Source organism: Diplotaxodon limnothrissa, linkage group LG17 (assembly GCF_057381915.1).
Source record: "Diplotaxodon limnothrissa isolate DT_005_m linkage group LG17, D_limnothrissa_male_GT1.1, whole genome shotgun sequence".
Classification (NCBI taxonomy): Eukaryota; Metazoa; Chordata; class Actinopteri; order Cichliformes; family Cichlidae; genus Diplotaxodon; species Diplotaxodon limnothrissa.
Window position 1 is genome coordinate 5,564,608 of NC_140612.1, and position 14,743 is coordinate 5,579,350.

The 14,743-nt window shown below is 40.9% G+C and overlaps 1 protein-coding gene across 1 annotated transcript; it reads right to left on the reverse strand.

Annotated features, from left to right (window-relative positions):
* Nucleotides 1-860: 860 nt before the first annotated feature.
* LOC146614535 (serine/threonine-protein kinase 38-like) lies at nt 861-14,455 on the reverse strand. The gene is made up of 14 exons (XM_085375442.1): nt 14,111-14,455; nt 7,499-7,638; nt 6,998-7,049; nt 6,788-6,910; nt 6,599-6,682; nt 6,383-6,506; nt 6,145-6,299; nt 5,931-6,033; nt 5,752-5,813; nt 4,871-4,988; nt 4,244-4,367; nt 3,729-3,824; nt 3,544-3,635; nt 861-1,628 (listed from the first exon to the last, which is right to left on the reverse strand). Exons 2-14 carry the CDS (start codon nt 7,630-7,632, stop codon nt 1,504-1,506), a joined length of 1,392 nt encoding a protein of 463 aa, XP_085231568.1. The 5' UTR covers nt 7,633-7,638; nt 14,111-14,455; the 3' UTR covers nt 861-1,503.
* Between the last annotated feature and the right edge of the window lie 288 nt (nt 14,456-14,743).

Sequence of the window (14,743 nt, forward strand, 5' to 3'; positions counted from 1 at the left end):
AATAACAAGTACTTTAGCACTGATCTGACCAAACCTCAGATCAGAAGGGGCACGCTCAGCAGTTTGTTTGGCAATGCAAATAGGGCAACACGCTGCAGAAACTGATGTCCAGCACAGGGTAAACTGCATTTCATTGTTTCCTGGCAACAAGCTGTTCTTATGCGAGAAAAGCAACTGTGCTGAGACAACACTGCAGGCTGGGTTCCCCTCGCTGAGCTGCCACAAACTCACACGGTTTCACTAGCACAAGGGTTAGAGGATGGTTCCAGCATGATTTGAGTTTTTTGCTCATTTCTTTTAGATTTTCTATCCTTTTGATGCTACTGATTTTGAACCAGGCTAACAGCTAAATGCTAATAGCTAGATTGTGAATGCAAAGTCACTTTTTATATATAGAGAGAATTTTTTTGTTACACTTTAAGTGTAAAGAATGCTCTACAGTGGTGTTACATGCTAACATCAGAGTGGCAATGCTAAAATGTTTAACGTGTTCACCACAGTGGTTTAGTGTATTAGCATGCTAACATTTGCTAATTAGCATAAGACAGCAAAGCTGAGACTGTGAGAATGCTGCAGCTATCGCTAACTTTAGAGGCCTCTGTCGCATAAACTTTGACCCGATGATGACACTAGACGATGTTACACCTGTCCAATCATTGTTGGACCAACTATACCTTGAGCCAGCAGCACCGTTTAGCTAGCATTATCCAAACTACAACTATCCAAACACATAGCTTGTGCTGTTAACCTAAGCCGTTTTACAGTTTTGATACCAACTGACCTTTAATTGGGATCCATTACAACTTTGTGAGCTAATATTTTAGTTCTAAAAAAACTTTTTTTTTGTTTGACCACTAGACAGTTGGCTCCTATATTCTTCAGTTGGGGTTAACTCTTAATTACACTTTGGAAAGTCAGCAAAAAAAACACTGGAAATCATGCTGGAACTTGATAACAGAGTATTGGATACAATAAGTGAGGGGTTCCTGATTTTACCAATCATCCAGAGTTTGACTACAGTGTATAGAGCTCATTTTCAATATCAGAAATGCAGTTTGCATCTGACTAGCCACCAGTGTAAAAACTTATGTTAAAAAGTTTGAGCAGTCATTTGAATTCAAGCCTTGTTCTCGTGTATGTATGTATGTATGTATATATATATATAAAATTAAAAAAAAAACAACTTCTCCAGAAGCAGTATGCCGCTGAACATGCAGATATGCTGATTTAGTGTCCTAGTTAGTGAGCTGGCCTGAGTGCTATGGCTAAAGACGGCACGTGTATACAATATCAACAACCGAGGTAATGCGGTAATGCTCTTTAATTTCCGAGTTCTTGGCTTTCTTGCCGCGGCTGAGCAGACCTAAATAACTTATGATGAAGGTTAAATTTAGACTGAGAGGCTGACAGCGCAGCCTTCAGCACCAGCGGGGCTCCGGGGCCCGACCCTGTGTCCGTAAACGTCTATTTTTCTCCACCACACCGTCCACCCGTTTGAGTGCGTCAAGCCTTCCCTGCCTTCATGTATGTGGGGATGGTCCCTCGCTGAGTCAGGCCCTCAAAGCGTTTGTAGGTGTAGTTGAGGAACACCCAGTCCTTTGATTTGAAGTCTGGCTCCGTTGCGTTAGCTGTTTCACAAAGACAAACAACAAAAGCAATTTACCACTTGGGGGCACCACAGACTATGCAATGATATCCCCCCTCATATATTTTAACACATTACAATATAAAATATGACTTATTTAGACTGAGCCCCTCAGTCTGTATCTGAAACAAGCCATTTTAGCTCTTCTTCCTTTTAATCCAGCTGTGTTCTGACTGGTTGCCCTTTGCAAACATAAGGTCTGACCAGCAGGTGGGTGAAGCTGCTGACCATTTTAGAGATATTCACTCTGAATGACATACCTTCAAGCCTAAGCTTTTGGCTCATAAAAACTGTATAAAATATAAATAAAAACAGAATGCAATTATTTGCAAATATCAAAAAACCCACATTTTACTCACATTAGAACATATGAAACGTAAAATGTTTAAACTGAGATGTTTTAGTGTTTCATGAAAAATATTAATGCATTTTAAATTTGATGGCAGCAACATTACTCAAAATATTTGGGATGGGGCAACAAACATAAATGGCACTGAAAGGAAACAGTTGGAGGAACACTTTGCAAGTAATCAGAGTAAATTGGCTACAGGTCAGTAAAACGGTGAAGACTTTGAATATCTAACTTACAGTACATGATATTACCACAAGATTCAGAGAATCTGGAGAAATGTCTGTGTGCACGGGGCTAACAATCAACAGTGGATGCACATGGCCCGCAGGGAGCTCTGCATTAAAATCAGAAATTACTGTGTCATGGAAATCACTGCACGGGCTCAGGAACACTTCCAGAAATCATCTTCTCTGAACACAGTTCACTATGCCATCCACAAATACAGGTTAAAGCTCTATCTCTCAAAGAAGAAGCTATAGGTGAGCAAGATCCTGGAACTTCTCCCTGAGCCAACACACATTTAAAGTGCAAAGCTGTTGTGGTCAGCCCATTGAAATTTGAAATTGTTTAGAATGAACACCTAGTCCTTTGATCCATGTCCTTTTCCAAACACATGAATGCACTGAGAGGAATGGTTCTGTATTTCCAAACCAGCTCCTACTACACTCTGAGATTTTCATCACCATCAGTGGCAACTAACCATGACTAACCGTGCCCACTCTTCCAACTTCTCAGTAGTATGTCGATTGTAAAACACACGACAATAAAACTGGACTGTCTGTGTATCAACACAAACTCATAAAAAAAAAAAAAAAAAAAAAAAAAAAAAAAAAAGACTGCCTGGTCCTCACTATGTAGATCAGCCCACAAGCTGGTCCTGTTAACACCTCAGTGTGTCCCTGCAGTTCAAAGACTCCTTGTTGTCACCAAGTCTGTGGGGCGGTGGAGTCAACAAGCTACCGAGGTGAGGCCGTGCATGGCTGCTTTGACACTACAGACTGACACGTGCACTGAGATCCACATGGGGATGACATCAATGGCATCAACTATTTAAACTTCTGATTCCAACATCCCAACCAGGACTGTGTCGTTTTCCTAACGAGCAGGATTGACAAACTTAGCCAAGCCAGCACCATCATTGGCCAAAATCTGGAGGCATTTAAGTCAGTGAGGGGACTGAACAAACTGCTCTAATCATGGACAATCCATCACATTCACTCCGTGTTATAGGATCAATAAAGTAAATGTAAAAAATTACTGCATTGTGTCTTTATTTTTGCTTCAGACAGTATCGCAACATTTTTGTAGCTTGGGTGCTTTATGACAGGAAATACAGAAAGGTGGAAGATAGATATAACACAGTTGTTTCTTAGAGCTTACAGAAATGATGAAATGTTAAATTGGACTACAACTTCTGCTTTTGTTGAGAACTGCAATGACTCATCTGTGGTTTGTCATGCGATGTCTGAATCTGATGAAAGGCTAGTTAGTGTTCCTAATCAGGATTTTCCTCTAGCGGCGACAGAAAAGCTTTCGGAAAACAAACCTGGCTGAAGGATGTCCGATTCAGGGAAGTCATCAAAGTTAGAGGTGTCGTCAATACTTTTGATTTCTATGGAGATGGCGGCTGGCCGCTCCCTGTAGAGAATCATCAATAGAAATAAGATGCGTTGCGTTTTTCACTTTCCCGAGGGGACTGCATTCATAAGCAGCAGATATGCTCTTTTGTACCTGATGTGCTCCCAATCCACCGACTCAAAAAACTGGTGGCTCTTGATCTCGTCCACGCTCACAGCTCCGATCCGGTTCTCTGCATCTGTGCAAAACCTAAAACACAGCAGAGGTTTTCTTGGCATAACTTCACCTGCTTCCAAGCTTCACGAGGAAGAGATCTGAAGAGGTTACATCCCCAGTAGTACTTGTAGAATAAGGAACAATGTAACTGCTTAACCCACACATGTTGGCTTGTAGCTTCCATCAGAGTCATCATCACGAGAACCAAAGTTGTTCTTTGTGCTGCAAGTTTGTGTAAGATTTAAATTTTTTTCTGAATATCTAAAACACACAGGCAGGAAAATGACCCCAAAAAAGTGTTGAAGCTTCAATGACAGAAATTTGTTAGCTTCTAATTATCATCACAGTTAGCCAGATCGACTACAGTGAAATGAAGGGAAAGAAAAGCAGCTCAAGCTGCAGTTTCTCCTCTGAGAATAAAGGCTCAGTCTAGCCAAACATACAGTTTATACCTTAATATCAAGTCTTTGGCTCTCTCTGAGATGGGAACTTCAGGTGGGAAGACAAGTGTTTCCTTCCAGTTCATAACCTTCCTGTACGTCTCCTGTGGTGTCTCTGAGCAGAAGGGCGGATAACCTGATAGAGAACCAACAAGTATGTTATAACATCTGTGGCAGAGCAGTTGATATTACTGACTCTTCTGACAGGATAATCCAGCCGAGTTAATGATTTTCTGTCAAGAACCTGTGGGTACTTCAGTTTTTCTTTCATTTACATCCATTTAAAAGCTGCAAAGCATGAAAGAGTCTTTGAAATATTAACCCAACAGTGGCTATTTTTCACAGCAGGAACTTTTTCAAGGAACCAGAAACTTATGAGAATCACTACATTTCCATCACAGGGACCTGGATCTAAATAAAGTTCCAGGGAAATTATTTTTTCTTCCACAAAAAGTCCCTGCTCAGGTTCCAGTACTTTCTGTAAGTTCAGGAAATCCTGCTCACAAAGTTCCATATACTGCATTTTTGCCATTGACAGCAGATGTTTGATAATAACATTGTAAGCTATCAGTTGTATTTGTGTAAATGCAATTCTTCAAATCGTCCTATATTGGTGCCCTCTGTGTGTGTCATGCTTACCGATGAGCATCTCATACATGATCACACCCAGAGACCACCAGTCGCACAGTTTGTTGTACCCCGTCTGCATGAACACTTCAGGAGCGATGTAGTCTGGCGTTCCCACAGTGGAATAAGCCTGAAAGTCACACCAGATGAGAGGTGAAGGTTTTTACCTTGAAACGTAGAAACAATAACATCAAGTTTACTGTAACAGGGAGATGCTTTCTTTATTATTCTGCTGTCTGTAGTACACCTACTCTTTTCTTTGAAAGCTTCTCATTTACAGTCATGTGAAAAAAAATGTTTTCACATCCCTGTGATTCAACAGCCAACTTTAGCTCCAATAAGTTGAAGTACTCATTTTCAGTATGACTTCATCAGTCTCTCACATTGTTGTAGGGGAATTTTGTCTGACTCTTTATAACATTGCTTCAGTTCATTTATGTGCAGCTCTATTTAGATCCCATCACAGCATTTCAATCAGGCTGAGGTCTGGACTTTGACTGAGCCACTGCAACACCTTGATTCTTTTCCTTTGGGATCATCATCCTGTTATATGACCCAGTTAGCTCAAACTTGGACTCCATTCTGGTATACAGAGGAGTTCAAGTCCCACTCATTGACTGCAAGGTGTGCAGGTACTGTGGCTGCACATCACACCTCCTTTAACATTCATGACAGTTAGCGTGTGGTGTTTGTGCTGATATGCTGTGCCTGGTTTTCACCATTCTACAGGCAAACAAGCTGCCAAAACTTCTGCTTTTATAGAATTTTTAATAATAATACAATTTTTGAAAAGTTACTTCTGTCACTGACACAATCAGTCAATTTTCTGACTTCAATTCAGGAGTGCCATTCCTCTCTCCTATAATTTGTCTAGTAAAATGCCAAAATTATACCAGCTGTCTCCGGTTCTTCTTCCAGGTCTCTGCTTTCCTCTTGGAGTTCATATTTTGAAAGGCTGAAAAATAAAGAAAAACAACCATTAAAAAAAATTACATGAAAAGTTTTGTTTCTAATAGTTTTGCCAGAATTATTGTTATGTTATTTTGTTGAGGATGTCATGTTCGTGACTCACAGAAATCACTGGGCGGGTTGTGTGTCAGGTTCCTGTAAAATTCTGTGCGATGAGCTTTCTTCAGCCCAGTACACAGGCCAAAATCTGACAGTTTCACATGTCCCTGTGAGCAAATGAACATTTAATTAAGGAGTCTGCATCTTACAGATTATGATATCGGAAATATGGAAACGTCTCTGTGAATCTGCATGTGCTTTTGTGTTTCTGTTCTCACTCTGGAGTCCAGCAGCAGGTTGTCCGGTTTGATGTCTCTGTGGATGAATCCCAGCTGGTGGATGGAGTCAATGGCCAGTACTGTCTCTGCGATGTAGAACTGAGTGGCCTCTTCAGAGAGAGTGTCCTTCTTCATCAGCAGTGTCATCATGTCACCTGGCAAAAAGGTCAGACCTTTTAGATCTGAGATCCTAACATCAGGTGACCTGAGATGGTCTGTGGATTTTGCCAGTACTAACCTCCAGGCAGGAACTCCATAATGAGGTAGAGGTTTCTCTTGTCCTGGAAGCTGTAGAACATCTTGACCACCCAGGCACCATCTGCCTCAACCAGAATATCCCTCTCTGCCCGGATGTGAGCGACCTACGGGGAGAGCGCAGATACAGGATCCTGAATGCAGCAGAACAAGTATGGCTTATTATCCTGGAGAACTGTGACGCAGGCAAACGCATTACCTGTTCTTTCTCCAGCATGTCTGCTTTCCTCAAAATCTTCATGGCATAAATGTGGCCTGTGTCTTTCTTCTGTACCAAACGCACCTGAGGGACACAGCATCAGTCAAAATCACAAAGAGACACCTTTTTGATTACAGTCCCACAATCCTGGAGGCTCGAGTTTTGTTTTAGTTTTTTGTTTAAATGTACCTCTCCAAAAGCACCTCGTCCAATGACCTTTAGGGACTCAAAGTCATCCAAACCGAGTCGTGTCCTCTTCAGTCGTAAAAACTCTGTCTCCTTTCGGGCATGCTGAGAGCGCCGCATTACTTTCTGTAAAGAAAACAGATTTGTGAATAAGTCTAAGAACGAAAAGAGAAAAGTAGGAATTATGTAACTAAAGTACAAAGCGTACTGTACCTCCTCATCTGGTAAACCTTCCTCTTCCATGGCCTTCTCCAGTTTTTTCTGCCTATGAATAAAAACAATAGATTCCTTTAAAAAAAAAAAAAAATGCAAATAACACACAAGCTTCCTCATGATACACAAATTAGAGCGGAGAGGAAAAATGAAAAAAGGGGGGAAAAAACAAAACAAAAACAGGAAGAGATTCGATGACCTCGGACGTGTCAAATCTTGAAAATGAATCCCCCCCTGTTTATGGAGGGGTGTAAACAGGGACCCAGCCTTCTTTTACAGGAGCCACTGAACTGTGACGCCTGGACAAAAGATCGACTCTCAGGTAACGTGAGAACAGAAGCGGTCAGATTCCCTGTGTTGTGTTCACACCTAGGATGAAACGTGTCTGCATTGTTAGCTTTTCCAGTGGTTAGTCGGAGGGACACTTGATGCGTGCATAACCTAAGCATTTAAATGGTATGATGCTCAGTTAGTAAAGGAATAAAAAGTTCTATGCAGTACCTCATCTCACGCTCTTCGTGCTGGGTGAGCAGAGTGCTGTAGAAATTTTCCAGTGTCAGCTTGGCCACTGTCACCCTCTCTCGGGTGTGGTTGCTCATGGGAAGGGCAGCTGCAGTCCCTCCCGTCATGGCCATACTATCCTGCAAGACAACAGAAACAATAAAAGAACAAAGATCAGATTGTGCACATCGGTCCGCTGATGTGCAGGAAGTATCTGTACTATCCACTCCACACTAACGTTTCCAAAGATATAGACAGACATGTGCAAACTCCATAATCAGAGCACCGCGAAAGTTTTCTCCCCACTGCCAGGTAGGAGCTCGACTGACAGCAGGTAACCTCAGGGAAGGTTTAAAATATCACCAGGATACAGGCCACACCCAGAAATTCTTTGTCTGTGTTTTATTTTCCTTTCAATTTTAACATAAATCAATAAACTATAACAGATAACAGAAACAAAGGAGTTCAAAGGAATTTCCTTTGAAACTGTCACTCTGACTGCTTTCTAAACTAATTTTATGCTTCCACACAGTCAAACACAACAATATAATATGCTCCGTTTATTATCTTACGTCTGTTGATTCGGTCCTCTGCTAAAATTTGACCTTGCAAGTCTTCACTCCATGCATTCAGCTTGTGAAGTAACTCTCATAGAAACAGAATATAAGCAGATTATAAAAGCTACACTCTGCCCGTCCTGTTTGCAAACTGTGCTGTATTCTGCGCGGCCATGACAGTGTTTCCACCACAAATACTGCAGCCCTCAGGTAACGACGAGGGCGTGGACACACCTGTATCTGAGGTACGATTACACATACTCTATGAACTGGAAAGGGATTGCACACCACCATGACTGTCACGGCAGACTTACCATAAAAGTACTACACTACATAAATACATGTAGAAGGATGACAGTAACATTATTCCTGGCGTGCCAAGTGTCTGCTTTAGAGCAAACAAAAAAGGTCTAATGTCAAAATAGAGCCAGATCGTTCCATCAGTCAGCCAGTACTTTTAGTTTATTTTTACTATCCACATAAGTGTTATCACATATGCGCCAAAATAAACAGCCCTGCCTGTGCACAGCAGCTCCAACTCACTGGTTTACTACAGCCTCATCCCTGTCTGCAGCACCGCAGCTGACTGGATGATGTTTCTGAGTCAGGTGTTGTCGCCATGATTGGTAACTAAGCAGATTGTTCAATACTGTATTTTAATGTGTAACCAATGGCAGGGTGTATCAAAGAGGCGTTTTCAAAAGGCTGTGCTTTTTTAAAGTAATGGACATGGAAGCTTGTGGCAAATACATGGCCAATACATTTCTTGAATTTAAAGTTTTACACACAAACATGTTCACAAGTGCTCAATGTGCTCCAGATAGTAAACTGGACCCATACTTTTGCAAGCATGTATTGAGCCACTGCAGCCACTGCTGTTGCTCCCTACCAGCAACTACGTGAAACTCACGAAAGTGTTTACAGTCGTTGCCGGGCTAACAGCTGCAGAACCACATGATTCTGTTTGATACAGCCTGTGCTGTTTGCACATGTTAGTGATGCCTCAGGCTGCTTTTTCATATCTAATACTGTGACAGTGAGTATCTACCAAGCTTTCCCAACTCATATCATCTGCTAATATGCTGCCTGTGACAGAGTTACCTTTATGGCATGTTGCTCAAACTTTAAAATTTAAGAATGCAGGAAGGATTTCTCAACATCAAATCTAGTATTGTTTAGCCACTACTTCAAAGAGGATATATTATTTAAACCTCCGAAACTCTGACTCCATACCCATCCACTGGTCTGGATTGGAGTCAGAGAGGTTTAAATAACACATAAATAACATATATTCATATAAAATGTGAAGGTGGACATAAGTTTTGTACGTTTAACTGTATTTTTTAGTTTTACAGCTTTTCCTGCTGATAAAGACCTCTCCCATGGCCATTCATACTACACCAGAGTAATTAAGTAATAGACAAAAAAAAGTTTTTCATTATAGAAACTGGGAAACACTATTTAAATTTTACTTCTTTTTCTTAAATTATGATGTCTCAGGGATTACATGTGTAGTTTACACTGACAGAAAGTAGAGTGTGGTCCAGCCCATTTAAAATCAAAGAAGGCTGTACGTGGCCCACAAACTAAAAAGAGTTTGACATCCTTGAATTAAGTCATTTCAGCCATTCTTGCCATGTGTCATGTGCCATAGATACCAGTGTAATATTACTGGTAATTACCGTAGCTCATATTGTCCACTTTATCAGCCAAAGCAGTTTATTAGTGTAACTGCAGCAACAGCACACTTTATAGAAAAAGCAGGCGTTACCAACACTGGCTTTACTGTTTCAAACCCTTGCGTGTTGTAAAAGTGACAATGTACATTCATGCCAAGGGTTCAGCTCTGGAACAGATCCCAAGCAGTGTAGCCTTAAGTCCAGATGAAAGAGCTTGAAAACGTTCAACTACTTGGGAAGAGTTTTCTCTACAAAGCCCTCATGTGGGTGGAATGAAAAGCTCAGGCAGCAAAAGAAACATACATGCACGTGAGGCTGAGGCCACTAGTAGTTTAAACATAATCAGAGACAAATGATCATGCTAAAGAGCACAAGAAAGGAAAAAAGAAGAAGGAAGTTTGATTTTCCCCCAGCGAAATTCATAGAATATAAAAAAAACAAACACAAAAACAACAGACTGTGAACATATTATGTAACAAAGGAAGTAAGGAAGGAAGAAGAAGAAGGGGGGTCGTGTATATCATCAAAACATTTCAGCAGTTCGCTATCAGAAAAGGTATGAATGGGCTTGATTAGCTCACAAGGAGATAAAACAGCCCTGCAGGCAAAAGATAGGACCCGTGTTTTGTCTAGTCACTGGTCTTTTTCCCGTTATGGCCCCGCGATCCCACAACAACAAGACATTTCCTGACTTCTGAGAAAAGTCCTGAATCACTGCTGCAAACTGGGAGGAAAACTGGATCAGTAGCAAACAATGGCTTCTGCGTTAGCGAGGTCTGTGCTGATGTACCTGCACCACAGCACACGCTGGGAGCTCAGCAACTCTGAACAAGCACACTTACACTTGTGCATTCACGTGGGCAAGATGTGGTGCAACTTTTTTAAGGTTTCCATCAGCTATGACTGGACCTCTGTGTACTCTACCTGCAAGCACACTTTTCTTCATAAAGAAGTGGATACCACACCACCTCAGCAACTACTACAAACTACTACATTAGAGGTCACTCACTCTGGGACAAGTTTATTTCTCTGTGACTGCAGCTAATATTTCAGTTACTGACTAGATTTATGATTTTGACTGCTGATTAGGCACCGGCTAATGGCTGGGCCTTACTTAATAAGACTGGACTTAAAAGAAAGTGCATGAATTATAGACATATACCTCCCTATCCCCACCATTAGACGACTTTATTGACACGATAAGAGCACTCTGGAGAAAAAGGATACCGTATTAGCTAACCCAAAGTGTAGGTTATCACGGAGCTATCGTTTAAATGCATAAACAGGAAGGGGGTCACATCCTCTGCATGTAGTCAAAATGTCCATCCAAATATTGTGAAATAAAAAATAAAAAAAATTGCTATACTACAACTATGCACCACTGCCTTAAATAATCAACAGATTTATAACCATAAGTATTAAGTAAACAAATGACCAGTAATATTATGAGCTGGTGTAGTATTTCATATCTGCAGGTGGTTTGTTCAAGTGGTGTTGCAATAACCCAGCAGAAGCTGTTGCTCATTTGCTGTGGGCTTGTATGTATACCACTGTCTACTATGCAGTCTCTCCATTTCATTATTTTGAAATATAGAAGAGTTTGCCCCCACCCCTCCTCCAAAGTTATGTGGCCTTGAGTTGTGTATTTTATATAAATTATATGTTTGCATATTTTTTTAAAGGAGACAACATGGGTCATGACTACTGCCATGCAGACATCTATCCTGAGTCTCCCATAAAGTTTTCACAGGATAAGTATTTAGGGCTCAATGAAATACAGAGCCATATACAGAGCTTCAATATGCACAGCTAATGGTCACTCTTAACCAGCTAGCTTGGGTCATTCCCATCTCATTCCCATTTCCATTCTGCAATCAGACAGACATCAGTGACGGCAGTCCTTGTTCAGCCTGAGAGAACCGATTTGAGCTGGAGCATCACTCTAACCAGAACCTGAAGCAGGCGGAGAGCTGATTCGTTTGCCAGCAGACCAAGTTCACTGCTGAGAGAAGAGAGCAGACCGAGGACCGCTGCTTGCTGCGGTTCAGAAAGTGAAGGTGCAGCTCACCTATGACGCGCTCAGTTGAAAGACAGCTGACTATTTCTTTAGTGCTCATTGTCACAAAGTAACATAGTATTATTTTATGTATTTTAGACAGTTGCTTTTGCACACATAAACACCAGTGTGTACGAGGAGCAGGAGTTTCACTGCATGTTCGACTAAAGTCATTAGAGAGGGACATGAACTTACAGTAAATTGGCTTCTACACATACGTTACCATGCAGACTAAGATAAATGGGTTATACAAAAGAGCTTGTTTGCTATCCATCTATAATAATAATAATAATAATGATGATAATAATAATAATAATAATTATTATTATTATCATTATCATCATCATTATTATCATCATCATCATCATCATCATCATCATCATCATTATTATTATTATTATTATTATTATTATTATTATTATGCTTAAAATAAAGATTGTGCATTCTTAATTTGTTCTTGGCTGGGAATATCATGGTTTCATGACTAATGTGCTGACAGAAAAAGCACCAATATTAGTTAGAGCCTGCATGCTATTGGAATAGAGCAGAACTAATCCAGGATGACATGGTGTTAGGTTTAAATTATCTTGATGACAGTCAAATAGTATATTCAGTTCTTTCATTTAGTTTGATTGCGCTGTTATTTTTTTATCCATCTTAGAAGAAGAAATGTTCACAACCTAAACTGGATAACCTGGATTATCCACATAGAAAGGAAATGAGTGGAATGATGTGCTTTTCGTAATATGTGAAAAGAGACTCAGAATTTCCCCTCATGGAGTTTTTTTTTCCTGGTTTTCCAAACAAGGTGGAAAAAGAGGCATCATTTAAACTGTTACATCATAACTGAGCCAGCCAGGCCTTAGCTCTGCCTAAAGGGGATTCAGTTGGCTTGAAGATAACCAGATCCACCCCACAGCTAAACAAACACGGCTGCGCAACTCAGGCACTTATAAGGAAGGCATTACCAACTCGGGCTTGCTATTTAGAAACTTAAGAATGCAGCCTAAAACAGCCCACTAGAACTGAAATACACCAGTGGCTCCAGTAAAGCATTTGGTCCCAATGAAAGCGTCCAACCATAGGAACATTATTTTTAGCCAGTTCTAATGAGGATTTCCAGTCTATCAAGCAGCCATAATTATCAGAAAATAATGAAGATTTCTGTCAAACAAGCTAACACAGACTCATTTCCTTTACGGTTCACAGGCTGTTCTTGGGTCACCAGCAATGGCAACATCTATTCATTTTACACAAATCAAGTAATACATAATATATACATAGCTTCTTACACTTAAAATAAAGTGTTACTGGCAGCTGCCAGATTGTTTGACCACACTTTCAAGTACTAAAAACCTCCAACAGAACAACATGAATGATTTTTAGTTAGTAAGAAATGATTTCTCAATGGAATTCTGAGATCTGTGGATCAGTTTGAGACTATCTGCACGAGAAGAAGCCAGTGTCATACAAGCAGGCAAGCTATAACCCCGGATGCACCACTGAACTTTAAAATCCAGCCTGCTGCAGGTGTTTCTGGAGAAATACTTTACTTTGAATAGAAAGAAGAATCAGGACAGATGAAGCTCAGTGTACCCGTTAACCACTGATTTCTCAGTTTTGTGTGAAAAATTCTTCAGTTTCACACACTCCACCCTTAAAGCACTCGGAGTGAGTGGACAGGAAACCCTTTCCCTCCTGAATGAAAGGACTCAGTCATGAATCAACACACAAATGTGTGCTTACGCACAGAGAAACTGTGAAAGCATATGTTCCCCTGAACAGTTAGTTTATTTTAAGCTAAACAGCCAAGTGTGTGTTAAAAACTCAATAAATGATTCCTGAAGTATATTAACAACTTAACAAAAGGACATTTATCTCAAATACATTCTGAAATCCAATCCACCAGAGAGAGCAGTCAGTTCATATTAGAAGTGAACAAAATATATGGCAAAAAAATGGCAATTTTTTAAGGCACAGCTGTTAAGCTTTTCACCCTTTATATGTGGCGATTGACCAGTTACCGGTATGTACACATGCACATGTTTGCCTTAGCTAATGTTTCCCGGCTCACCTACACTGACGCCACCCTGTCGGACCTCAGCTACCATAGGTCCGCCACTGCTGCATGCCTCACACTAGGGAGAATATTCACCGCTTCTTTCTTGTAGTTAGCTTGTTTGACGCTATACTGTGCGAGCTACCTATTTGCTACATTCCCTTTGCGTGTCTGTGTGGCAGGTTCAACTATATTAATAAATTCAATTCGGACAGGATAAAAAATGGACAGCATTTTTTTAAATAAATCTTTTTCACTTACCTCCGTGTCCTGCTCCAGAGTCAATTATTGGCGTGCCGCCAGGCCACGACCCAAATGAAGAAATGAAATGTCTTATATCGTTTCTGCCTAATTTTTTAGGCAGTTGGAAGCTAGAGGCTCTGGTTATAGGCTACCCCTTAGAGGAACCTTAGAGGCTGCACAGTAAACATCACCGCTATTGACCCCAAATCATAACAAAAGACCTCTGACGGCAAAAATACCCCACGCCGAAATAATTTGAAAATATTTTACTGTCTGTACATGTGGCAACCGACCCCCCAAAAACACACTGTTCCCTTCGGTCCTTTATGGCTACAAAATATGAAATAAGCTCCGCTGCTTCCTGAGACCGTCGGGCTCGTCAGACGTTCCGACAACGCAACGGCGTAGCGCCTGAATGACGCTAACGCCGACCAATCAGCGATGACTAAAAGAATCCGTGTTTTCTTCTGCCCAATAAAACGTGACCTCTACATAAGGGTGATAGATTGGCCAATAAGAGCATCCAAGCCGCCCTGCAAGAGTCGGGGACGGGTCCAGCTAGCAAGCGTTTGCAGCGATGAAAGAATTTCCAGCAGTTGGAGGCTTTGATACATAATTTTATTGGTTGTGCTTAACGCAAATTCTTACTAA

Coding starts and splice junctions, on each gene's coding strand:
- LOC146614535 (XM_085375442.1), bottom strand. CDS start 7,632: ATGGCCATGACGGGAGGGACTGCAGCTGCCCTTCCCATGAGCAACCAC. Junction 7,050..7,498: donor CACGAAGAGCGTGAGATGAG/GTACTGCATAGA, acceptor TTTTATTCATAG/GCAGAAAAAACTGGAGAAGG. Junction 6,911..6,997: donor AAGGTTTACCAGATGAGGAG/GTACAGTACGCT, acceptor TTTTCTTTACAG/AAAGTAATGCGGCGCTCTCA.